Consider the following 24,565-nt stretch of genomic DNA (forward strand, 5'->3'; position numbering starts at 1 on the left):
ATCTTTTTAAGTCTAAGAAACATGTACAGTTCTATTCTCTCTCAGCCTGCTACTTGGAAGCTTCATCCGCATAAGAACCTTGGCCTCTGCAACACCTTATCTTAACCCAGACACTCCACTTTGATGGATTCCAGGTCTTTAAAGATAAACTCTTTCTACCAATTGCCAACCAAAAAAAAATCTCTGAATCTACCTATGACCTGGAAGCCACTCCGCCTACCCCTTTGAGTTGTCCCACCTTTCCGGACTGAAGCAATATACTTCTCACATGTATTGATTAATGTCTTACGTCTCCCTAAAATGTATAAAACCAGCTGTAGCCCTACTGTTAGAGGTGTTCAAACAAGAGTGACCCCATTTTGAGTGAGGGCTAGGAAAATGAGGCTGATACTTTCTGGGCTGCATTCCCAGAAACTTAGGTATTCCTAGCCTCTAGAGTTTACAGTTAAGGGAACAAATTAATAATGTTTATGAAAACAGACCCAGACTTGGCAGTGTCCAGAAATCCCGATATCTGGAGAACAAAGGCATTCCTAATTTTGCTTTAAAGATAATAATATCCAGCCAGGTGCGATGGCTCACACTTGTAATTCTCACACTTTGGGAGGCCGAGGCAGAAGGATCAGAAGGTCAGGAGATGGAGACCACACTGAACATCATAGTGAAACCTCGTCTCTACTAAAATACAAAAGATTAGCCAGATGTGGTGGTGCGCCCCAGCAGTCCAACTATGCAGAAGGCTGAGGCAGGGTACTCACTTGAATTCAGAAGTGGTGGTTGCAGTGAGCCGAGATCAAGCCACTGCACTCCAGTCTGGCAACCGAGCAAGACTCTACCTCAAAAAAAACCAAAGATAATAATATTGAGGCTGGGCGTGGTGGCTCACGCCTATAATCCAAGCACTTTGGGGGCCGAGGCAGGCAGGTCATCTGAGGTTGAGAGTTCAAGACCAGCCTGACCAACATGGTGAAACCCCGTCTTTATAAAAAAAAAAAATTAAAAAAAAAATTGATTCTTGCAAGTAGCAGAGCACATTTTCCCATATATACAAGCATTGTACCTAGGGTGGATGTGTTTCTTCTTTTACTTTCAGGAGCATCCTACTCAGTCTAGGGAGTAGCTGTTCTTTCACCACTTTACTTTCTTAATAAACTTGCTTTTACTTTGCACTGTGGACTCTCCCTGAACTCTTTCTTGAGAGAGATTGAAGAACCCTCTCTTGGGGTCTGGATTGGAATCCCTTTCCTGTAACACTGTCACCTTGGGCACATGTTCACAGGATCTAGTGGGGCTGTGTCACAGACCATAGCCATTTGTATTTGGCTTGGAATAAATCTCTTCAAATATTTTATGGAGTTTGGCTCTTTTTTTTTAGGACTCAGTCTCGCTCTTGTCTGCCAGGCTGGAGTGCAATGGTGCAATCTTGCCTCACTGCAACCTCCATCTTCCAGGTTCAAGTGATTCTCCTGCCTCAGCCTCCTGAGGAGCTGGGATTACAGGTGCCTGCCACCATGCCCAGCTAATTTTTGTATTTTTAGTAGAGCTGGACTTTCACCATGTTGGGCAGGCTGGTCTCAAACTCCTGACCTCAGGTAATCCGCCTGCCTCAGCCTCCCAAAGTGCTGGGATTACATTCATGAGCCACCAAGCCCAGCCTTTGATTCTTTTTGTCTACACATACTACTTCACAATAGCATGGGAAACAATTTTCCACGGGTCTCTCACATTTTTGCATGTAGACTAACCAGAGGCACTGACAGGCTTTCCTTTCTCCCTCCCTTCCACCCCTCCCTCCCTCCCTTTCTCTCTTTCTTCCTTTTTTTTTTCCAAGATGGAGTCTTGCTCTGTCATCCAGGCTGGAGTGCTATGGCACAATCTTGGCTCACTGCAACCTCCACCTCCCAGGTTCAAGCGATTCTTCTGCTTCAGCCTCCTAAGTAGCTGTGACTATAAGTGCGTGTCACCATGCCTGGCTAATTTTTGTATTCTTGTAGAGACAGGGTTTCACCATGTTGGCCAGTCTGGTCTTGAACTCCTGACCTCAGGTGATACCCACCTCGGCCTCCCAAGTGCTGGAATTACAGGAGTGAGATACTGTATCAGGCCTTGTGCTAGCTTTTCAACGATAACACTGCCTCGGAAGATGGAGATTGCACCTTCTGCCAGAGCAGAAGGTAGGTTTGCTTGCTGTCCAGTATAATTAAGAATATTCCCCAGGCTGGGCGTGGTGGCTCACACCTGTAATCCCAGCACTTTGGGAGGCTGAGGCGGGCAGATCATGAGGTCAAGAGATTGAGGCCGTCCTGGCCAACATCGCAAAATCTCGTCTCTTTTTACTAAAAATACAAAAATCAGCTGGGTGTGGTGGTGCGTGCCTGTAATCCCAGCTATTCAGGAGGCTGAGTCAGGAGAATTGCTTGAACCCGGTTGGCAGAGGTTGCAGTGAGCCAAGATCTTGTCACTGCACTTCAGCCTGGGTGACAGAGTGAGACTCAGTTTCAAAAAAAAAAAGTGTTTCCCTCTTGGGTGAGGGTTGGTCAATGTGTTTGCTTGTAGCCCACTATACAAAACTAGGGTTTTCTAAGCCAGGGATTTCTTTCCTGTAATGCAACACCCCAGGTGTGCAGGCATCACCTGGGCCTCATTGTATCACCTTTAGGAGGAATTGGAGTCGGGGAACTAATGCAAGAAAATGATGATTCTTTGGCTATTACTATTGCTGTAATAAACTATCCTTTGACACAGATTTGTCTTTGGTCACCATCCACAAAATTGGCAGACTATTTGCAGCTACTAGCTATTTGCAAGTAGAATAAAATCTCAAGCTCTTCACAGTAATTGACACAAAGCAGCTATTTATTAATAATTCATAGAGGCTGGGTACAGTGGCTCATGCCTACAATTCCAACACTTTGGGAGGCCTAGACGGAAGATCCCTTGAGTCCAGAAGTTTACGACCAGCCTCAGCAACATACGGAGACCCCATGTCTATAAAAAAAAAAAGCACAAAAATTATTAGCCAAGCATGGTGGTGCACACTTACAGTCCCACCTACTCAGGAGCCTGAGGTGGGAGGATTGCTTGAGCCGGAGAAGTTGAGGCTGCAGTGAGCTGTGATGGTGCCACTGCACTGCAGCCTGGGTGACAGAGTTAAGACCCTGCCTCAGAAAAAAAAAAAAAGGCCGGGGGTAGTGGCTCACGCCTGTAATCCAAGCACCTTGGAAGCAAGGTGGGCGGATCACCTGAGGTCGGGAGTTCAAGACCAGCCTGACCAACATGGTGAAACCCTGTCTTAATATATAAAACAAAAGAAAAAGAAAAAAAAAAAAAAACCAGGTACTGTGACTCCCACCTGTAATCCCAGAACTTTGGGAGGCCAAGGTAGGCAAAACATGAGGTCAGAAGATCAAGACCATCCTGGCCAACATGGTGAAATCCTGTCTCTACTAAAAATACAAAAAACTTAGCTGGGTGTGGCGGCGCATGCCTGTAGTCCCAGCTCTCGGGAGGCTTAGGCAGGAGAATTGCTCGAACCTGGGAGGCGGAGGCTGCAGTGAGCCAAGATTGCTCCATTGCACTCCTGCCTGGGCGACAGAGCGAGACTCCATCTCAAAAAAATCACATTACTCTTGCTTTCTCTTGTGCTCTCTTTGCCCTTCTGCCATGGGATAATGTGGTAGGAAGGCCCTCACCAGATGCCAGCCTCATGATCTTGAACTTCTCAGTCTCCAGAACCATAAGCTGGTAAATTTCTGTTTATTATAAATTTTTTTAAAAATCACATTAATTGTTTGGTGATCTGGAAGGAAATATTTTAAGCATTTTATATCTTGATATAATTGGTTGCCAGGCGCAGTGCCTCATGCCTGCAATCCCAGCACTTTGGGAGACTGAGGTGGGTGGATCACGAGGTCAGGAGATCGAGACTATCCTGGCCATGGTGAAACCCCATCTCTACTAAAATACAAAAAAAAATTAGCCAGGCGTGGTGGTGGGCACCTGTAGTCGGAGCTACTCAGGAGGCTGAGAAAGGGGAATTGCTTAAACCTGGGAGACAGAGGTTGCGGTGAACCGAGATTGTGCCACTGCATTCCAGCCTGGCGACAAAGCAAGACTCTGTCTAAAAAAAAAAAAAAGGTCAGGTGTGAATGCTCAAGCCTGTAATCCCAGGACTTTGGGAGGCTGAGGCGGGCGGATCACGAGGTCAAGATATCGAGACCATCCTGGCTAACATGATGAAACTGTAACTCTACTAAAATACAAAAATTAGCTGGGCATGGTGGCGCACGCCTATACTTGGGAAGGCTGAGGCAGGAGAATTGCTTGAACCTGGGAGGCAGAGGTTGTAGTGAGCCCACATTGTGCCACTGCACTCCAGCCTGGTGCCTGGTGACAGAGCAAGACTGTCTCAAAAAAGAAAAGAAAGTTTTGGGTTAATATGCAACTAATTACACATTTTTATGTTTAAATAATATAAAATACTGAGGCAGGTGGGTCCCCTGAAGTCAGAAGTTTGAGACCAGCCTGGCCAACATGGTGAAACCCCATTTCTACTAAAAATACCAAAATAAGCTGGGCATGGTGGTGCATGCCTGTAATCTCAGCTGCTCGGGAGGCTGATGCAGGAGAATCGCTTGAACCTGGGATGCAGAGGTTGCAGTGAGCTGAGATTGTGCCACTGCACTCCAGCCTGAGCGACAGAGCGAGACTTCATCTCAAAAAAAAACAAAAGAAAAAACAATAATACAAAATAGCCTACCCATTTGGGTTTTCACACCAAGCAGAAAAATTTCTGCTTTTCAAAAGAGCTTCTCTGCTATTGAGTGAGAGACACCTGTGTATTCGTTCATATCTACAGGTGTGTTCTAGAAATACCTTAATTCATCTTCTCAGGTGTAAACTTAGCATTGTCACAACCACCCCAAAACCAAGAGTCACATATTTTATTATTTTGCATCCCCCTCATACTTTCTATAATCTTCTGTTCAAGTATAATCAATATGCCAATAAGGTGGATTGTGCTTTCCCAAGATGGCAGCAATGATATCTCCCACACCTCACGGTTTTGTGCAATGCAAACTTGTCGCTACCTTTGCAAGTAGTGAAGTCTATTTTTTTTATCCCCTTGAATCTGGGAAGGCCTTGTGACTGCTCTGACAAATAGAATATGGCAGAAGTAACACTGGGGAAGTTCAGGCATAATCCTTTACTGGCTTTGCAGCTTTTCCTCCTGCCTCGTGGAACCCTTGTTTCTGGGCTGCTTCCTCTGAGAATTCAGCCTTCATGTTGTGAGAAGCCCAGGCCACACAGGGAAGCCATAAGTAGGTGGGTGCTCTGGGTGGCAGCCTCAGCTGTGCTCTTGACCAACAGCATCAACTACCAGACAGGTGAGAAAGCCATCTTAGACATCTAACTTAGTTGAGCCTTCAGATGACTGCAGTTCCAGCTGGCATATGACTGCAACTACAAGAACTGAGCAAGAACTGCTAAACTAAAGCCAGCCAACCCACAAAACCATAACAAAGTGTTATTTTAAGCGACATTGTTTTGGAGTAGCTTGTTGCACAGCCATAGATAACCAAAAGAAAGAGGTCCCTGAATAAAGAACTTCACTTGAGCACACAGTTTTAAACCAATCCTTATGTCCTCAAAGGCAGGAAGCAAGTTTTACTCATGATCCAACATGGCAGCTTGTGCTACTAGTAGACCTTATTTAAGCATTTTTATGAATTGATAAATGTCTACAAAACTAAAATCACTACAAAGCACATATTTTCAACCCCAAACCAATTTTTTTTTTTTTTTTTTTTTTTTTTTTTAATATGGGGTTTCATCATGATGGCCAGGCTGGTCTTGAACTCCTGACCTCAGGTGATCCCCCCACCTCAGCCTCCCAAAGTGCTAGGATTACAGGCTTGAGCCACCTCGCCCAGCCCAATTTTTTTTTTTTTTTTTAAAGAAATGTCCTCTGTTACCCAGGCTGAAGTATAATAGCACAATCACAGCTCACTGCAGTTGGCAGGCAAGGTGGCTCACGCCTGTAGTCCCAGCACATTGGGAGGCCAAGGATGGTGGATCACCCGAGGTCAGGAGTTCAAGACCAACCTGGCTAACATGGTGAAACCCTGACTATACTAAAAATACGAAATTAGCCGGGCATGGTGGCACATGCCTGTAAAAAATCCCAGGTACTCAGGAGATTGAGACAGAAGAATTTCTTAAACCCGGGAAGTACAGGTTGCAGTGAGCCAATATCATACCATTGTACTCCAGCCTGAGCAACAAAGCAAAACTCCATCTCAAAGAAAAAAAAAGTTGCTTGCTAAATTTCAAACCAAGCACTTAGAAATAGCTCTTCTTCCTTAATTTGAATTTATCTGATTTCTTTTTGCTTCCTCTTGGGCATGGCCAGATCTCCAGACCAGAAGTCAGACAACCCATTTGACCACAAGTTTGGGCTCAAGTAGGCGGATATTCTGGAACTGGTTTTGCTGTTGTTGGGCAACAGTTTGAATCTAATGTTATTGTGGTAGCTCAGCAGGGAGGCTCATCTGCCACTGTTTTGAAGGGCTTGAGAATGGTGATCATACTTCTGGGAATACAATCTTCAGATACCAGAGCATAAAGCATTTTTATCTCAAAAAAACAGTCATTGGGAAACATAGCAGTGGACAGTGTTGGGATTCAGAAGCCAATACTTTTAAATATGGGGCTTTGACATGCTGAACTGAACCAGCAGCCTCCAGGTCTCTCTGATCTTCTCCTTGACCTCCACCCACCATCTCTCCCAAAGCACAGTGAAATTCCTTTATCTGCCTAAGATCTGAAACCACCAGAAGGAACAATTGTTTTTTCTCCCCACCCCAGAGACCAAGAATGTAATCACACCTGAACAGACCCTTTCACAAGATAATGTACAAATCTCTTTTCTCTGAGTCATTCTTTGTCCTTAGTAATCTCCTCAACAGAAATCCTCTTCCCCACTCCTGCAGACTGTTTTGCCAGGATGGTATATAAGCTTCTGATCTCCCTCTGGGATAGGTAATTACCCTGTGGTTCTTCCCATGTACAAGTTCATAAAATTTGTATGCCTTTTCTCCTGTTCATCTGCCTTTGGTGAGTTGATCTTTTCAGCAACTCTTCAGAGGGCAAAGGGGAAGTTTCCCTTGGCCTCTACAACAGAATGCTCTCCACCCTTTTCATCAGCCTTCATAGCATGCCTCTACCCTCTCACTTCCTGTGCTCCAGCCTTGCTGATTTTGCAAGTCCTTAAATACACCATGTTCCTTCCTGCCGCAGGACCTTTGCACATGCTAGCTCATCCTGCCGTATCCACTCTCCACTTCATCAAGCCAAACTCAACATTTTGAATCAGTTCAAAGATGAGTTTCTCAAAGATGCTTTTTCTGACCTCTGCAGAATCGGTCAGGTGCCTCAATGATATGCTCCAGTTGCACCCTATATTTCTCCACAGCGTGTTTTGTAACTGTAACTACATATCCTTAATTGTGTGATTACTTTATTTCTCCTGAGGTGCACACTTTTGACATGTTTATGACATAGCTTACCCTAAGCATTAACATGGCTTACTATTGTACTGCCATCATCAACACAACTTTACCATTCCAGGAAACGCTTACCCATGAAGATAAAAGTCGAAAATAATTTTATTATTGATTTCCGGGACTTCCAGAAAGACCCATCAACTCTTAAAATAATAAATCAAATGACAAATTTTATCCCAAGATTCTTTGAATCTATTGCCTCAAATTTCTATGCCCACTAATCCTAAATTATCGTATCATGATTCTTATCCAGTGCCAGTCAAGTCTTTCCTTTTCCAGCATTAAAAGAGTCTCCTTAAACCAAATTTTTACAGCTCAATGAATAGCCTGATCTTGCCCTTACTCTCCTCTGAAATGCTACAAAGACTGTCTACAAAGTGCTCTGCCTTACCACAATAAGCAAGAAACGAAATGTTGTCTTAGTGACATGTTGCTTTGGTGATATTTTGGGGAAGGTATTTTTGATGCTGACATCTAATCAATGTGTATATTTAATGTGGGAGTACATTTTGTCTTTCCTGAAAAGCTGTTATTAAACCCACTGTGGCAATCAATGGTGCCTTAGATTTGAGGAAATATAGTAATTGATTGAGAGAACTCTCTCATGAGAATTTTTTGTTTTTTTTGAAACAGAGTCTCAGTCTATTGCCCAGGCTGCAGTGCAGTGGATTTGATCTCGGTTCACTGCAACCTCTGCTTCCTGGGTTCAAGTGATTCTCCTGCCTCAGCCTCCCAAGTAGCTGGGATTACAGGTGTGTGCCACCATACCCAGGTAATTTCTGTATTTTAGTAGAGATAGGGTTTCACCATATTGGCCAGGCTGATCTTGAACTCCCCACCTCAAGTGATCCACCTGCCTCAGCCTCCCACTGCACCTGGCCTCTCATGAGAATTTACATTCTCCAAGAGGATCTAGACCTAGTGTGTTTTGAAAACTGGTATATTTCCATATCAGAACAGAATCGGTAATTAATACACAATTGAGTGAATGACTGGATCAATGAATAGATGAAAGAGCAACACAGGATGGATTTCATGTAGCATATAAAGGTGACTCTTACTGATAAGACTTCCTGGCTGACCCTCTTGTGGCAAAGTGAGAAGGAAAAGATAACTGCACTTTCTCACTCTTCTGCTCTAACCCAATTCCAGAGAATATTGTTCAATATGTAACATTTTACATAGAGCTCTAATGTGAACTCATATTGTCATATAGCTGCTTATCTGCTGGTTCAGGATTCTGATTCGCCCAGCCTAGTTATGTGATATCACCATTACATGAAATAGAAGTTGTTCCCAGGGTTGCCATTGACAAGGAAGTGAAAATGGGTTCCTTTGGGGCACATATGTTATGGCTTGGCTGACAGAAGAGTATCAGCCGACACCTAAGTAACCAGTGAGGAAGGCTATGGTGCCACATTCACAGGTGGTGCCACAGCAGCAGCAATCTGTCACAAGAGAGCTATTATAGAGATTTATTAAACAATGGTTTGGTTGATACAAGCCTGTCATTGTTATGTACATATTAGAATACAAGTGACCAGAGGACTGTGACTTGCTTTTTTATTGGGTTTATCTAGAAACTTCACACACTCAACATTTCCTCAGTGCTTAAAACATCTTAGACACTGTGTAAAGTGCTTTGAGATATGTCATTTTTTTATTTTTTAGAGATATGGTCTTTCTATGTTACCCACACTGGAATGCAGTGGCACATGGCATCCCCCAAACTCCTGGGCTCAAGCAATCTTCCTACCTTAGCCTCCAAAGTAGTTGGGGCCACACACACATACTGTGGGGCCTAGCGAAATATTTAGAGAGAGTGTGTGTGTATGTGTGTGTGTGTGTGTGTGTGTGTGTGAGTGACAGAGAGAGAGACAGAGAGAGAGAGTGAGAGAGAGAGAGAAAGATGGAGTCTCGCTCTGTCTCCCAGGCTGGAGTGCAGTGGCGCGATTTCGGCTCACTGCAACCTCTGCCTCCTGGGTTCAAGTGATTCTCCTGCCTCAGCCTCCCGAGTAACTAGGACTACAGGCACATGCTGCCACACTTTCGGCTAATTTTTATATTTTATTTATTTATTTATTTATTTATTTTTGAGATGAAGTTTCCCTCTTGTTGCCTAGGCTGGAGTACAATGGTGCAATCTCAGGTCATGGCAACCTCTATCTCCTGGGTTCAAGCGATTCTCCTGCCTCAGCCTCCCAAGCAGCTGGGATTACAGGCATGCAACACCATGTCCTGCTAATTTTTGTAATTTTAGTAGAGACGGGGTTTCACCATGTTGGCCAGGCTAGTCTTGAACTCCTGACCTAAGGTAATCCACCTGCCTTGGCCTCCCAAAGTGCTGAGATTACAGAGGTGATCCAACATGCCTGGCTGGAAACTGCATCTTTAGGATGAGCAAGACTTGAAGAAATAGAAAAAGGAGGCATGTTTCAGTGCTAGATTTGGGAAAGGAAACAAAAGCAGAGGGAGTTTACATTTTTGAGACGTCCTCTATGGAAGGCACTTCCACAAACATCAGCTTCATCTAATCATCTCAAAAAATATGTAGGACTGTGATGGTACTGAGGGCCCTGACCTCAAGGGTACAAATATTACACTCATAACAATGAGACAATAGTAGATGTTAAGTTAGAAAACACTGAACTAAATATAATTGGTATGGCTCAGCTCTTGTTTGCTGGTGAATTTCTTTTCCTTTCCTTTTTTTTGAGGCAGATTCTCACTCTTTTGCCCAATCTGGAATGCAGTGGCATGATCTTGGCTCACTGCAACCTCTGCCTCCAGGATTCAAGCGATTCTTCTGTCTCAGCCTCTTGAGTAACTGGGATTACAGGCACATGCCACCACACCTGGCTAATTTTTGGATTTTCAGTAGAGACAGGGTTTCCCCATGTTGGCCAGGCTGATCTCGAACTCCTGACCACAAGCGATCCATCTGGAAATATTTCACCATGGTATGTGCAAGCTCTGCAGAGAGGAAAAAAAAAAAAAAAGAAATATTTCACCATGGGAGCTGGGAGTCAGGGAACTAGGTATTCAGGTGGATGTTCCTTTCAGAGGATCAAAGGCCTAGACTTCAGTGTCTGTGGTAGACCCTTCCTTTGCCCTTTCTTCCCACTGGCTATGCCTGGATGCACAGAAATTTCTTCCTTCCTTCCTTCCTTCCTTCCTTCCTTCCTTCCTTCCTTCCTTCCTTCCTTTTTTCTTTCTTTCTTTTTTGTAATGAAATCTTGCTCTGTCACCCAGGTTGGAGTGCAGTGGTGCAATCTCAGCTCACTACGACCTTTGCCTCCTGGGTTCAAGCCATTCTCCTGCCTCAGACTCCCAAGTAGCTGGGATTACAGATGCCCACCACCATGCCTGGATAATTTTTTATATTTTCAGTAGAGACAGAGTTTCACCACGTTGGCCTAGGCTGGTCTGGAACTCCTGACCTCAGGTGATCCACCTACTTTGGCTTCCTAAAGTGCTGGGATTACAGGCATGAGTCACTGTGCCCAGCCTGAATTTCTTATCTGTTAGGCATCAAATGGATTATTCCTCCTGATTTACTTTTGGCTGAGGAAAAAAGTCATTAATATGATTGTTCTGGCAGGGTGAAGTGGCTCACGCCTGTAATCCCAGCACTTTGGGAGGCCAAAGCGGATGGATCACCTGAGGACAGGAGTTCAAGACTAGCCTGGCCAACATGGTAAAACACTGTCTCTATTAACAATACAAAAATTAGCCAGGCATGATGGCACATGCCTGTAATACCAGCTACCTGGGAGGCTGAGGCAGAATTGCTTGAACCTGAGAGACAGAGGTTGCAGTGAGCTGAGATTGTGCCATTGTACTTCAGCCTGGGTGACAAGAAGGAAACTCCATTTCAAAAAAAAAGACAATTCTTTCCTGAGGATCCCATCAGCAAATAAGTCCAATGTCTATTAGGTATAAAGCACTGTGCTAAATGCTGGTGGAAAAGGGTACAGAACGGTAAAGAAGGAGTCCTGCCCTCAAGGAGTCTACAGTCTAGCTGGAAAAACAAAACATATACATGTACAAAACATACACATGTAAAATTATAACTAATTTTACACTTATTGATATCCAATGGAAGTTTCTGCCATGATGGAAATATTCTGGCTGGACGAGGTGGCTAATGCTTGTAATCCCAGCACTTTGGGAGGCCAAGGCGGGCAAATCATGAGGTCTGGAGTTCGAAACCAGCCTGGCAAACATGGTGAAACCCCGTCTCTACTAAAAACACAAAAATTATCCAGGTGTGGTGGCGGGCACCTTCAGTCCCAGCAACTAGGGAGGCTGAGGCAGGAAAATCGCTTGATTCCAGGAGGAGGTTGCAGTGAGCCGAGATTGCGCCACTGCACTCCAGCCTGGCAACAGATCAAGACTCCATCTCAAAAAAAAAAAAAAAAAAAGAAAAGAAAATTCTATATCTGCACTAATGTGGTAGTCACTACCCACATGTAGCTGTTGAGCACTTGAAATGTGGATTGTCCAACTGAGAAATTTTAGCTTAATTTTAAATACTTTAATCATATGTGTCTCATGGCTTCTTAATTGGACAGCTTAGTATGAGACACTCCATGAGCACTAAAAAGAAGAACCAGGCGGGCATGGTGGCTCACGCCTATAATCCCAGCACTTTGGGAGTCGGGCAGATCACGAGGTCAGGATTTCGACCAACCTGACCAACATGGTGAAACTCTGTCTCTACTAAAAATACAAAAATTAGCTGGGTGTGGTAGCGCACACCTGCAATCTCAAAAAAAAAAAAAAAAAAAAAAGAACCGAAGAGATCAGAAAAAATAAAGGTCATTCATTTCAGGATGATGTGGATAGGTAGGGCTTCCAGGAAAGGGTGTGACTGGAGTTGAGATCTTAAGGATATGTAGGATTCTGATAGAATAAGTAGAAGGTAATACTAGCTTCTGGAAATTTTCAGAGAACTGTTGAGGAAACCAGAGAGTAAATATGGAACAGCATAGAGTCCTCCTCTGGCTTTCATTTCATTTATGGTGTTAAAAAGATCACTGGAGGCTGGTGACCTGTAATCTCAGCACTTTGAGAGGCCAAGGTGGGAGGATCACCAGAGCCCAGGAGTTCCAAATGAACATGGACAAAACAGGGACACCTCATCTCTATCAAATATGTGTGTATCAAATATATATATATATGAAAGTTTACAATTATAAATCACTTTTCTACCCTTTGAGATGTAAATCTACCACCCAGAATGGTTCTTCAAGGACCTGAAAGCCTCTCTTTGAAAGGCCAGCATTCAAGGAGATAACTCTTGTCCTTACTCCCCGATCAGTAGGTACCTTGCTGTAACTTGCATCACTGCCTCCTGTCATAAATATGCAAAAAGCTTATTTCTCCTCCAGATAAGTCCTAGTGAACAATTGCAGGTGGCCTGATCACATGAACCAGCCCCCCCTTAACACCCCTCAATGCCTTTCCCTTAGCACATCACAGCCTGTAAAAAGTCTTCTGCCTTTTGCTTCCACAATGTTAAGTTCGGCTTCGACTAGGCACTCTTCCTTTTTGCAATAGTTATTTCTGAATAGCCTATCCTTACCACCTGACTATTGCCTGGCTTTGTTAGTTCTGTTTTTTGTGCTGATTCAGAAGGGAAACAGTGTCTGATATTCCTAGTACTTTCACACCAGGGCAGCTCTAAGTCTAACCTCAAGCCACCAGCGCTGCCTGTCTTCCTCCTCTGTCCCACTCCAAGCCCCTCCTTGCCTGTTTGCTCACTTGGGGCCCTGGTTCCCTTACTGGCAGGTAAACTGGATATCTCTGGATTATCTTTAGCTCCTCCCTTCATGCCTCCAGATTCTATCTCCTCCTTTCTGGCATCTCCCCTTCTTTCACTTCTTGATGCAATTGCCCTAGGTCAGGATGCAACATCTCTTGCCTGAATGAATCTAATTACCTTTTTTTTCTCATTTATTTATTTATTTAGAGATGGGGTCTCCCCATGTTGACCAGACCGGTCTCGTGGAACTCCTGGCCTCAAGCGGTCCTCCCATCTCTGCCCCCTAAAGTGCTGGGATTACAAGGCTGAGACACCACACCCAGCCTTATTTACCTTTTTAACTAATCTTCCAATCGTCAGTTTCCACAGAGCTCCTTCTAAAATACTAAACTGTGCCAGGCACGGTGGCTCATGCCTGTGATCTCTTTGGGAGACTGAGGGAAGTGGATCACAAAGTCAGTAGTTCAAGACCAGTCTGGCCAACATAGTGAAATCCCGCCTCTACTAAAAATGCCAAAATTATCCAGGCGTGGTGGCAGGCATCTGTAATCCCAGCTACTTGGGAGGCTGAGGTGGGAGAATTGCTTGAACCCAGGAGGTGAAGGTTGCAGTGAGCCGAGATGGTGCCACTGGACTCCAACCTGGGTGACAGAGCGAGACTCTGTCTCAAAAAATAAAATAAAATACTGAACTTATTACCTCACATCCCTTCCTTCTCATTACTCTTCTTGGCTCTCCACTGCCTACTGAATAGAGTCTAAATCCCTTAGCAGGCATCAGGGATCCCATGATCTGACCTTAGCCTAAGCTTCTCCCACCTCGTCTCCCATGGAATCTGTGATCACTATTTCTTAAACACATAGGCATTTCCACATACCTGTGATTCTGCTTACATCCCCTTGTCATTCTGGGATAAACGGCTTCCTCATTCCCATTTCTGCCAGTGATCAAAATTTTATTTTTTTTCAAGGCCTAACTCAAATATTACCTCCTTCAAGAAATTGCTCCCAATTGTTTGAGTTGGAATTGTTTCTTTCCTCTGTACTTCCACTTCCATTTTATATTTTTTTTAGATGGATTCTCACTGTCACCTGGGCTGGGGCTGGACTGCAGTGATGCAATCTCAGCTCACTGCAGCCTCTGCCTTCTGTGTTCAAGTGACTCTTCTGCCTCAGCCGCCCGGGTAGCTGGGATTACAGACATGTGTCACCATGTCCTGCTACTTTTTGTATTATATTTTTCGTAGAGATAGGATTTCACCATGTTGCCTAGGTTGGTCTCAAACTCCTGAGCTCAAGTGATCCACCCACCTCAGCCTCCCAAAGTGCTGGGATTATAGGTGTGAGCCACGATGCCTGGCCCCACTATGTATGATTTTTTAAATGTCATGTTCATAATTGAGGTATAATTTATGTACAGTTAAGTTACCCTTTTTTGGCACATAGTTTTTTCTTTTATTCTTTTTTTTTTGAGATGGAGTCTTGCTCTGTCGCCCAGGCTGGAGTGCAGTGCTATCTCAGCTCACTGCAACCTCCGCCTCCCAGGTTCAAGCAACTCTCCTGTCTCAGCCTCCCCAGTAGATGGGACTACAAGCGCACACCACCATGCCCAGCAAATTTTTGTATTTCGAGTAGAGACAAGATTTCACCATATTGGTCAGGCTGGTCTCAGCACATGGTTGTAAGAGTTTTGACAAGCATATGCATTTGAGTTACTAATCATCACCACAATGAAGATATAGGATAGTTCCACCAAACCCAGCTTGGGAAGCAGTGAGACCCCATCTCTTTAAAAAAATTTTAAATTAGCTGGGCATAATGGCACACGTATGTAGTCCCAGCTACTCAGAAGGCTGAGGCAGAATTGCTTGAACCTGGGTTGCAGTGAGTCGAGGTCATGTTAATATACTTCAGCCTGGGCAACAGAGTGAGACTCTGTCTCAAAAAAAAAAAAAGGAAAAAAGCAAGCTAATGAACAAACGGACAAATAGCCCTAGGATAATTCTGACAACAATAGGGCAGCCAACAGGGCTCACATTAGTTTAATGAATTAGATTCTGAGTTATTAACTTGAACTAGAAATGTAACTACTTCTAAATACCTAAACATAAAATATATTAAAGTTTGAGCTGGGCGCAGGGGCTCACGCATGTAATCTCAGCACTTTGGGAGGCTGAGATGGCCTGATCACCTGAGGTTAGGAGTTCAAGACCAGCCTGGCCAACACAATGAAACCCGTCTCTACTAAAAATACAATAAATTAGCTGGGCGTGGTGGTGCGTGCCTGTAATCCTAGCTACTCAGGAGGTTGAGGCTGGGGAATTGCTTAAACCCAGGAAGGGGAGGTTGCAGTGAGCCCAGATCAAGCCACTGCACTCCAGCCTGGGCGACAGAGTGAGACTCTGTCTCAAAACAACAACAAACACACACACTAATATATATATATATATGTGTGTATATATATATATATTAAAGTTTGAATCAGCAAAACTTTTAAAAAGTATGATTTTTAGCTACTTTAAATTTGGGAAGGAAGTCTTAATGTAATTGCACATAAATTTCAGTGGGGGTAGGAAACAACCACCTGCCACTCCTAGGCTAAGCTGCCTCTGATCTCTTTGTATAATATTCTACAACACGATAACTAAGCTATGAGCCCTTCTGTCCTTCGTACACAGCAAGTGCACTTAAGATTTTCAGGGAAGCTGAGATAAATAGATGTTGGGGCTCAGGACATACTTCCTCAAATGTCACTCTGGGGGACTAGAATATGCCCTCCTAAAATATACTTCTTTGGTGGCATATTTTGAGCTGGTTATTCTGAGAAAACTGCAGACACAGGAGTAGCTCTGAAAAGCTTTCCTTTTGTAAAATAAATGTTATGTCTATAAAGGAAATCTACATTAGTAAAGTATCTGTATCAGAAGGAGGGCTGCCTCAAGATAACTTTTATCACCTGAGAGACTTTTTATCTGCAAGGCTGGACAACCTTTCTTCACCACGCATTTCCCCTCTTGCCCTCCTGTAGTTTATCACTGCCTCTCCCAAGGCAGCAAGCCCCATTCTTTTTGTAAGATGGAGTCTTGCTCTGTCGCCTAGGCTAGAGTACAGTGGTGTGATCTCAGCTCACTGCAACCTCTGCCTCCTCCAGGTTGAAGCGATTCTCCCACCTCAGCCACCTGAGTAGCTGGGATTACAGGCACCCAACAGCACACCTGGATAATTTTTTTTTTTGCGACAGTCTCACTTTGTTGCCCAGGCTGGAGTGCAGTGGCACGAATTTGGCTCACTGCAATCTCCACCTCCTAGGTTCAAGCAATTCTCCTGTCTCAGCCTCCCCATTAGCTGGGATTACAGGAACCCACCACCATGCTCGGCTAATTTTTGTGTTTTTAGTCAGGCTGGTCTTGAACTCCTGACCTCAAATGATCTACTAGTTGGGCGTCCCAAAGTGCTGGGATTCCAGGTGTGAGCCACTACACCCCAACAAAGTTTTGTATTTTTTTTTTGAGATGGAGTCTTACTCTGTCTTCCAGGCTGGAGTGCAGTGGGGTGATCTCAGCTAACTGCAAACTCTGCCGTTTGGGTTCAAGTGATTCTCCTGCCTCAGCTTCCTTAGTAGCTGGGATTACAGGCACCTGCCACTATGCCCAGCTAATTTTTTTGTATTTTTAGTAGAGACAGGGTTTCACCAGTCAGGCTGGTCTCGAACTCCTGACCTCATGATTCACCCACCTCAGCCTCCCAGAGTGCTGGGATTACAAGCATGAGCCACTGAGCCCAGCTGCTAATTTTTGTATTTTCAGTAGAAATGGGGTTTCACCATGTTGGCCAGGATGGTCTTGATCTCCTGACCTGATGATTCACCCACCTCAGCCTCCCAAAGTGCTGGAATTACCTGAGAGACTTTTTTATCTGCAAGGCTGGACAACCTTTTATTACACCTTTTATATACACAACCATGCCCAGCCAGAGGTAATTCTTTGGTGGGAAAGAAAATAGTTAATTAAAGGAAGTTTGGGAGTATATTTCCCGGGGGAGGACAGATTGTATTTTTGGCTTAGGATGAGCTCTAGACACTTTTCTGAGGGGTTTTCGGGGTGTGTGTGTGTGTGTGTGTGTGTGTCTTTACTAGTGACTCAGGTCACAGTTTTCTGAGATTTTTTTTCCCCTAAGATGGAGTCTTGCTCTGTCACCCAGGCTGGAGTGCAGTGGCGTCCAGGCTCACTGTAACCTCCACCTCCGGGGTTTAAGCAATTCTCCTGCCTCAGCCTGCTGAGTAGCTGGGATTATAGGCATGCACCACCATGCCCAGCTAATTTTTGTATTTTTAGTAGAGATGGGGTTTCACCATGTCGGCCAGGCTGGTCTTGAACTCCCGACCTTGTAATTGGTCGACCTCGGCCTCCAACAGTGTTGAGATTACAGGTGTGAGCCACCGTGCCAGGCCAGTTTTCTTAGTTTTTATTCTTTGAAATTACAATAAGCAGGAAGGGTCATAGACTTTAGGGTCCAGGGTAATGATCACTTTTTTGTGCCTATTACTGAACCATTCAGGATACTCCTTGGTTGGTGACGGTGTTCATTTCAGAAGCCAGCATGTGAAGTAACTCATATAACCTTTGAAAATTTATCAACTAAGGCCCACGGCAGAATTTGAGGGTTAAGGGGTGTAATTAGTGTATAGGTAGATATAAGTGCCTTCTTTCTATATTTTGGCGTTGTAGTAATTTAAAGTGATTCTGCAGTAAGTCTCAGGAGACAATTTTCTTAGTTCTTAGAAGCTGTAATATAAACTTTGGACAATGTATTATACTATGCCCTTTGTAATTAAATAACTCAAGATAATGTGTTAAAGTTTAGTGGAGATTTAAATTCCTGCGCTGATTAAAGAGAGCTGTTAAGACCACAGGTTTTTAAAAAATGAGTTAATAAATAATACCCTCAGAAATTGTAGGCATTATGTAGTGATGAATTGCATGTTTTTATTGTTTATTATTTTCCAATCTTGCAGAATGGCTCAGGATTAGTAACAACTGAAAATAAGACATTACAACTCAACTTGAAGGCTGGCACGAAGGGAGGACTTGGATTTTAGGCTGGCTCTGGGCTGTGTCCCTCCCGTCCATGGAATGTGGAGCCACTGAAGGTTGTGGGGTCATGGTAGAGGTGCTGTCTCAGAAAGATACATTCGATTGTGTGCGCAAATGGGCTGGGGCGGAGAAGAGAGAGGCAGAGCCCATTAGGAGACTACTGCAATATCCAGGCTGACGAGTTAAGACAGGGGCAGCAGTAAGAATAAGAAGAAATCAAAGAAAATGGTAGTGCGCGGGGCCAACAATGGACGATGACCGAACCAAGTTGGGGCTGGGTGAGAAGTGAAAGAACCGCTCCGGGTTGTCCAGGGAGCCCCTTGACTTCCCTTCTGTCCTTAGAGCGGACGTCCTCCGACTAGCCAGCCGGGTGGCGCAAGCCTCAAGCTGGTTAGGTCAGCAAAAGCCACACCGGGGGCCTGAGCCGCCACGCGTGTCCCCCGCCCCCGGCCCCCTCCCCGCCCTTGCACCCCGGCAGTCTCTCCGGTTTGACCACTCCCTCCGGTCCCCAACCTTCCCCGACCCCCAGCCTCCGTCGACCGCCGGCACCGCCCTCCGCCTCTCTCCGCCCCTCTCCGCCCCCTCCCGCGTGGGGCGCTTACTAGCCCAGCTGCCACGTCTCACTGCTGACATCACCAGGGCCGCTCGGCCTTAGCCAATCCGCCAGGGGGAGTCAGAGCGAAGTCCTAGCCAGCGAGTCAGAGGGGAGGGGAGCAAGGAGGGGCGGAGGGTGGGGAGGTGAGGGAGTGGGGAATAGGGCGGGCGACAACCCTTCAAGTACGCATGCTCCAAACGCGCGGCGCTTGGCGGGAAGCTGAGTCTTGGCCTCCGCTCCGCACCGTCTGTTTTCAGCTCGCGTATCCGCACTCGCGACTCCCATTCCCGGCATGCCAGGCGGTGCGGCCGCCCTCCGGCTGTGTAAAGGCTCCTTGGTCTAAGGCTTCCCTATTTCCTGGTTCGCCGGCAGCCATTTTGGGTGGAAGCGATAGCTGAGTGGCAGCGGCTGCTGATTGTGTTCTAGGGGACTGAGTGGGGGAAGACGTTTGCTCTCCCGGAACAGCCTATCTCATTCCTTTCCTTCGATTACCCGTGGCGCGGAGAGTCAGGGCGGCGGCTGCAGCAGCAAGGGCGGCGGTGGCGGCGGCGGCAGCTGCAGTGACATGTCCAGCATGAATCCCGAATAGTGAGTTCAGGAGAGCACCGGTCGGCTGGGTCCGTGGGCCAGCTTGAGGGATCTTAAAGGGGGCAAGGAGGGTTGGGGCGGAAGTCGGAGCCTCAGCTGGGTTGAGGCGAGGGTGATGGGTCAGGAGAGGCTGGCGGCCGGGAGCCGGGCCCCATTGTCTGACGCGGAGGGGCGGCCGGGCGGGGGAGGGGTCGGGCCGGAGGGGTGAGACGCCCGGGCCTGGACCAGGTCAGGTTGGAGGGCCTGAGTGTGGGGCGGGTGCTGAGGAACTGTGCGGAGGGTCCTGAGGCGGTGTGAAGGGTTAGCTTTTCCTGGAGGCAGTGACTTTTGAAGGAGGACTTGTTTCTGAGGGGAGGGGATGGCGTGGGAGAGCCCTCCTAGAGGGCACTGGCAGACCCTGCGCCCGCACTCTGCGGAACTGTCAGGATCCTCGGGGTGGAAACCAGCTTTACTTGCAAATCCTGAGCTTCTTGGCTCCCTCTCCTTCCATCCTCTCCGCCAGGTTTCAGGTAATATGGATGCTTTTCGGGACTGCTTGGGATTGAGGGGAATGAGTAGATGGTGAGAAGCGATTTTTAAGTTCTCTTTTTTGAGTTGTGTCTTGGAAGAGTTCTTTAAGAACTCGGCGGTTCCATTGCCCTCCTAAAAACCTGGGCACTTGTGAGAATTTTTTTTTTTTTTTTTAGAGGACACTTAAGTCATTTTGTCTTCTGTAGGTCAAGGAAAAAAAACACACAGCTAAAGCCAAGGAATGTTTTTCTGATACTACCAGATTAAAGGAACCCTGCTGTCAAGTTGAAAGAGAAACGAATGGGACCTATGATAGATCTGTATGTAGGTTTTGGATTACCTGCTTGAATGATTGCAGATAGGGAATGATAGGCAATGAGGTTCCATGACGTGTCATGAAAAGTTAATGCATTTCTTTTTCTTGCTTACTCAAGAAGTCACGACAGCAGATGTGACACACCTGGCACCTTTCCTGGGAACTGGTGTTCACTTCCCTTGGGTAGACTTTGTTGGCTCTCCTCAGTGGCCCTTTAAAAATTTCCTCTACAGTTTACATATATGTAAAGTAATGAGTAATTGGAAGAGATAGAATTGGTATTTCTTTTCAGTGTCAAAAGCCTTTGAGGGATGGGGGAAATGAGTATTTGTTGTAAAAGTTGAGTTTATTTGCTGCTTTGATCAATTACTGCTAAACATTTTCCCCTAAAAGGTCCACCCACCAGTTTAGCTGACTGTCATGTGTGTGTCACATGGCTCTTGCAAAATGCATTCTTCAAGTTTTGTAACACTGGCTTGATGCTGAAATCTTTTGCACTAAACTGAAACCATAGTATTTTATTAGAATTTTATGCTTTAGAAGTTGACGGTAGTGTTCTTGTAGTGACATATTTACTTTGTTGACAGTTAAAAAAATTTTTTTTTCAAGGGCTCCAAGGACACAGTTGGTTTTGCACAGGTGAACACAGTTGAACTTGAGGTTCTTAATTTAGTGGTTTTCTTGGTAACAGTAAAGAATATGGATTTACCGCTCTATCAAAGTTCATAAACCTGTACTGTTAAGGGCTTTTTCTGAATTTACTATATATATGTTTAGTACTGTAAATAGATATTCAAGATTAGTTGAGAACTTTGACAAGTTAGCCTCTGAATTTATTTCCCCTTTTGTTAAATAGAATAATTGGAATCATTATTCCTTTCAGGGTAGTGGTGAAATTCAAATGCATATAAAAGAATTAGGAAAACTATATGAGCATTCTTCAGGTAGTATGCGTAATTTTCATGAAAGGCGTTCTATTAGTGCTAAGATTTAGGAATATAATCTTTATGTTTAAGGAGTTTAGGAATATAGATAAACATTTTATGCATGTCAAATACCAGTAAATGCAGCAAATTCCAGATGTGTGTCGTTGATGAGAGCAACAAGATTTCGGGGATGGTGGGTTGTGATTAGCTATCTGGGTTTTGGAAGACTTTATAGAAAAGAGACCTGAAAGGAAATTATCAGCAGCAATTGGATTTGGAGGAACAGAGGGAGTGAGAAGGAATTTTCAAGGAGGAGAAGCAGGAATGGCTCATAGATGACAGGGATAGTAATTCTTGAGTAAATGTGGTATCACATCATCCTTTTCTTTTGAAGACTAGATTAATGACCTCAATGGAATCAAATCCAGAAATAGTTTTTATATTTTTTCTGGCATCAAATACATGAGTATCTGGCCTACTATATTTGTAGTCTATCTAGACTGTTGAGTAAAGTAAAACAGGAATTTGGGAAAACTTTTGCAAAAATGTTAGTGGAAATTAGGGTAAGAGGAAGTGAGGGATATTTTATTAGGGAAGGTTACAAGGGCAGCCAACAATCAGATTTTTAGCAATCTGACTTTAGCAGGTTTTTTTTTTTTTTTTTTTGAGACGGGGTTTCGCTCTTGTTACCCAGGCTGGAGTGCAATGTCTCGATCTTGGCTCACTGCAGCCTCCGCCTCCTGGGTTCAGGCAATTCTCCTCCTTCAGCCTCCTGAGTAGCTGGGATTACAGGCACACACCACCGTGCCCAGCTAATTTTTTGTATTTTTAGTAGAGACGGGGTTTCACCATGTTGACCAGGATGGTCTCAATCTCTTGACCTCGTTATCCACCCGCCTCGGCCTCCCAAAGTGCTGGGACTACAGGCGTGAGCCACTGTGCCCGGCCTGCAGTTTTTTTAATGAAGCTTGTTACCTTTGTAAAAGTAATTAGAGAAAATTTGGAAAATAAAGGAAAGAAAGAAAAGTTCTTAATATTTTATCACCCAAATACAAGTTCATTTGTTTTTAACATCTTGTTCCAAACTCCAAAGTTTTATGCTTTCTCTTCATTTACAACTTTAATGGGTGGATGCTTTTCCTGCTTCCAGTATGTTATCTTAGTACTTACAATGGTGTATTAGCTAATGTTTACAAGTGTATTCCAGATGTTCCTTAACTTACTTTGGTTTATCATTACTAATTTATATTGTTTCTTTTAGAAATTTATAATCCGTGTTATGGGTGCTGCTGAATTTGGTAGTGAAAATGGATTCTTGACAAGAAAGCTTCTCAAGCAACAGAATTTTTAGATTTATATTGGTTTACATAAGAGTTGATAGCTGTATTCCTTTTTTTTTTTTTTTTTGAGACGTAGTCTTGCTCTGTCGCCCAGGCTGGAGAGCAATGGCGTGATCTTGGCTTACTCTTGCTGCGACGTCCGCCTCCCGGGTTCAAGAGATTCTCCTGCCTCAGCCTCCCTAGTAGCTGGATTACAGGTCCCAGCCACCATGCCTGGATAATTTTTTGTATTGGTTTAGTAGAGATGGGGTTTCACCATATTAGCCAGGCTGGTCTTCAACTCCTAACCTCGGGTGCTCCGCTTGCCTTGGCCTCCCAAAGTGCTGAGATTACAGGTGTGAGCCATTGCGCTGGGCCTTTTTTTTTTTTTTTTCTTTTTTTTTCTTTTTTTGTGAGATGGAGTCTCAGCCCCCTAGGCTGGAGTGCAGTGGCACGATCTCTTCTCACTGTAACCTCTACATCCTGGGTTCTAGCAATTCTGCTGCCTTAGTCTCCTGAGTAGCTAAGGGGTTACAGGCATGTACCACCATACCTGGCTGATTTTTGTATTTTTAGTAGAGATGGCGTTTTGCCGTGTTGGCCAGGCTGAGGCACGTGAATCACCTGAGGTCAGGAGTTCGAGACCAGCCTGGCCACCATGGTGAAACTCCAGCTCTACTAAAAATATAAAAAATTATCCAGGCATGGTGTCTAGTGCCTATAATCCCAGCTACTCTAGAGGCTGAGGAAAGAGAATCTCTTGAACCCGGGAGGTGGAGGTTGCAGAGAGCTGAGATCACGCCGTTGCACTCCAGCCTGGGCAACAGAAGGAGACTCCATCTCAAAAAAAAAAAAAAAAAGCAATTAAAAATGTAATCTGAACAGTGAAAAAAGTAGATGGAAAGAGTCAAAGCTTTTTTTTTTTGGATCTGAAGAAAAATTTGGAATTTTTTTGAGCTACATATTGAAGCAGGCAGTGATTATTTCAGCACACTGGTTAAGAAATACTTAACATGGCTGGGCATGGTGGCTTATGCCTGTAATCCCAACACTTTGGGAGGCTGAGGTGGGCGGATCATTTGAAGTCAGGAGTTTGGGACCAGCCTGGCCAACATGGTGAGACACTGCCTCTACTAAAAATACCCAGACTGGTAGTGCGCGCCTATAATCCCAGCAACTTGGGAGGCTGAGGCAGGAGAATCGCTTGAACCTGGGAGGAGGAGGCTGCAGTGAGCTGAGATGGTGCCACTGCACTTCAGCCTGGGAGACAGAGTGAGATACCATCTCAAAAAAAAAAAAAAAAAAAAAGAAATACTTAACATTATTTTTATACCAGAAACATTTTTCATAATCTATTGGCTTCTAGTGGATTTTTTTAGTGTTGAGAAAGTCATTTTGATTGCTTCATCTTTAAGGAATGTCTTAAGAATAAAGCATGTGTACCTTTCTTCAGTATACTAGCTAACTATTACAGGAAGAAATTTAGTAGTCTACTTGGAGCAACCATAATTCTTTAATGCAGAAAAATTACCTTGTTTTCAGCCCCCACCCCCTTAAGTCTATCATGGCTCCAGGATCTCTGAAAATTTTATCAGTCCTTCAGACTTTGCTTTCTTCTCATGGTAGTCTCAAGAAGCATTTGACTTTTTTTTTTTTTTTGGTCTGCATTGTGTTTCAAATATATATTTTTTTTAATTTGAGATGGAGTTTCACTTGTTGCCCAGGCTGGAGCGCAATGGCATGATCTCGGTTCACTGCAACCTCCGCCTCCTGGGTTCAAGTGATTCTTCTGCCTCAGCCTCCTGAGTAGCTGGGATTAAAGACACCCACCACCATACCCCACTAATTTTTGTATTTTTAGTAGTTTCTCCATGTTGGCCAGGGGTT

General features: G+C 44.6%; 1 protein-coding gene across 2 annotated transcripts in view; it reads left to right on the forward strand.

The window, feature by feature from the left end:
- Nucleotides 1–19,393: 19,393 nt before the first annotated feature.
- Nucleotides 19,394–24,565, forward strand: part of RAB1A (RAB1A, member RAS oncogene family) — a 40,340-nt gene continuing 35,168 nt past the window's right edge. For both annotated transcript variants that reach the window (XM_002757691.6, XM_054244888.2), the window contains exon 1: nucleotides 19,394–19,607. In XM_002757691.6, coding sequence (XP_002757737.1) covers nucleotides 19,585–19,607 — 23 coding nt within the window. In that variant the 5' untranslated portion in view covers nucleotides 19,394–19,584. The remainder of the gene's footprint in view (nucleotides 19,608–24,565) is intronic.

Source organism: Callithrix jacchus, chromosome 14 (genome assembly GCF_049354715.1).
Source record: "Callithrix jacchus isolate 240 chromosome 14, calJac240_pri, whole genome shotgun sequence".
In the NCBI taxonomy this organism is placed as follows: domain Eukaryota; kingdom Metazoa; phylum Chordata; class Mammalia; order Primates; family Cebidae; genus Callithrix; species Callithrix jacchus.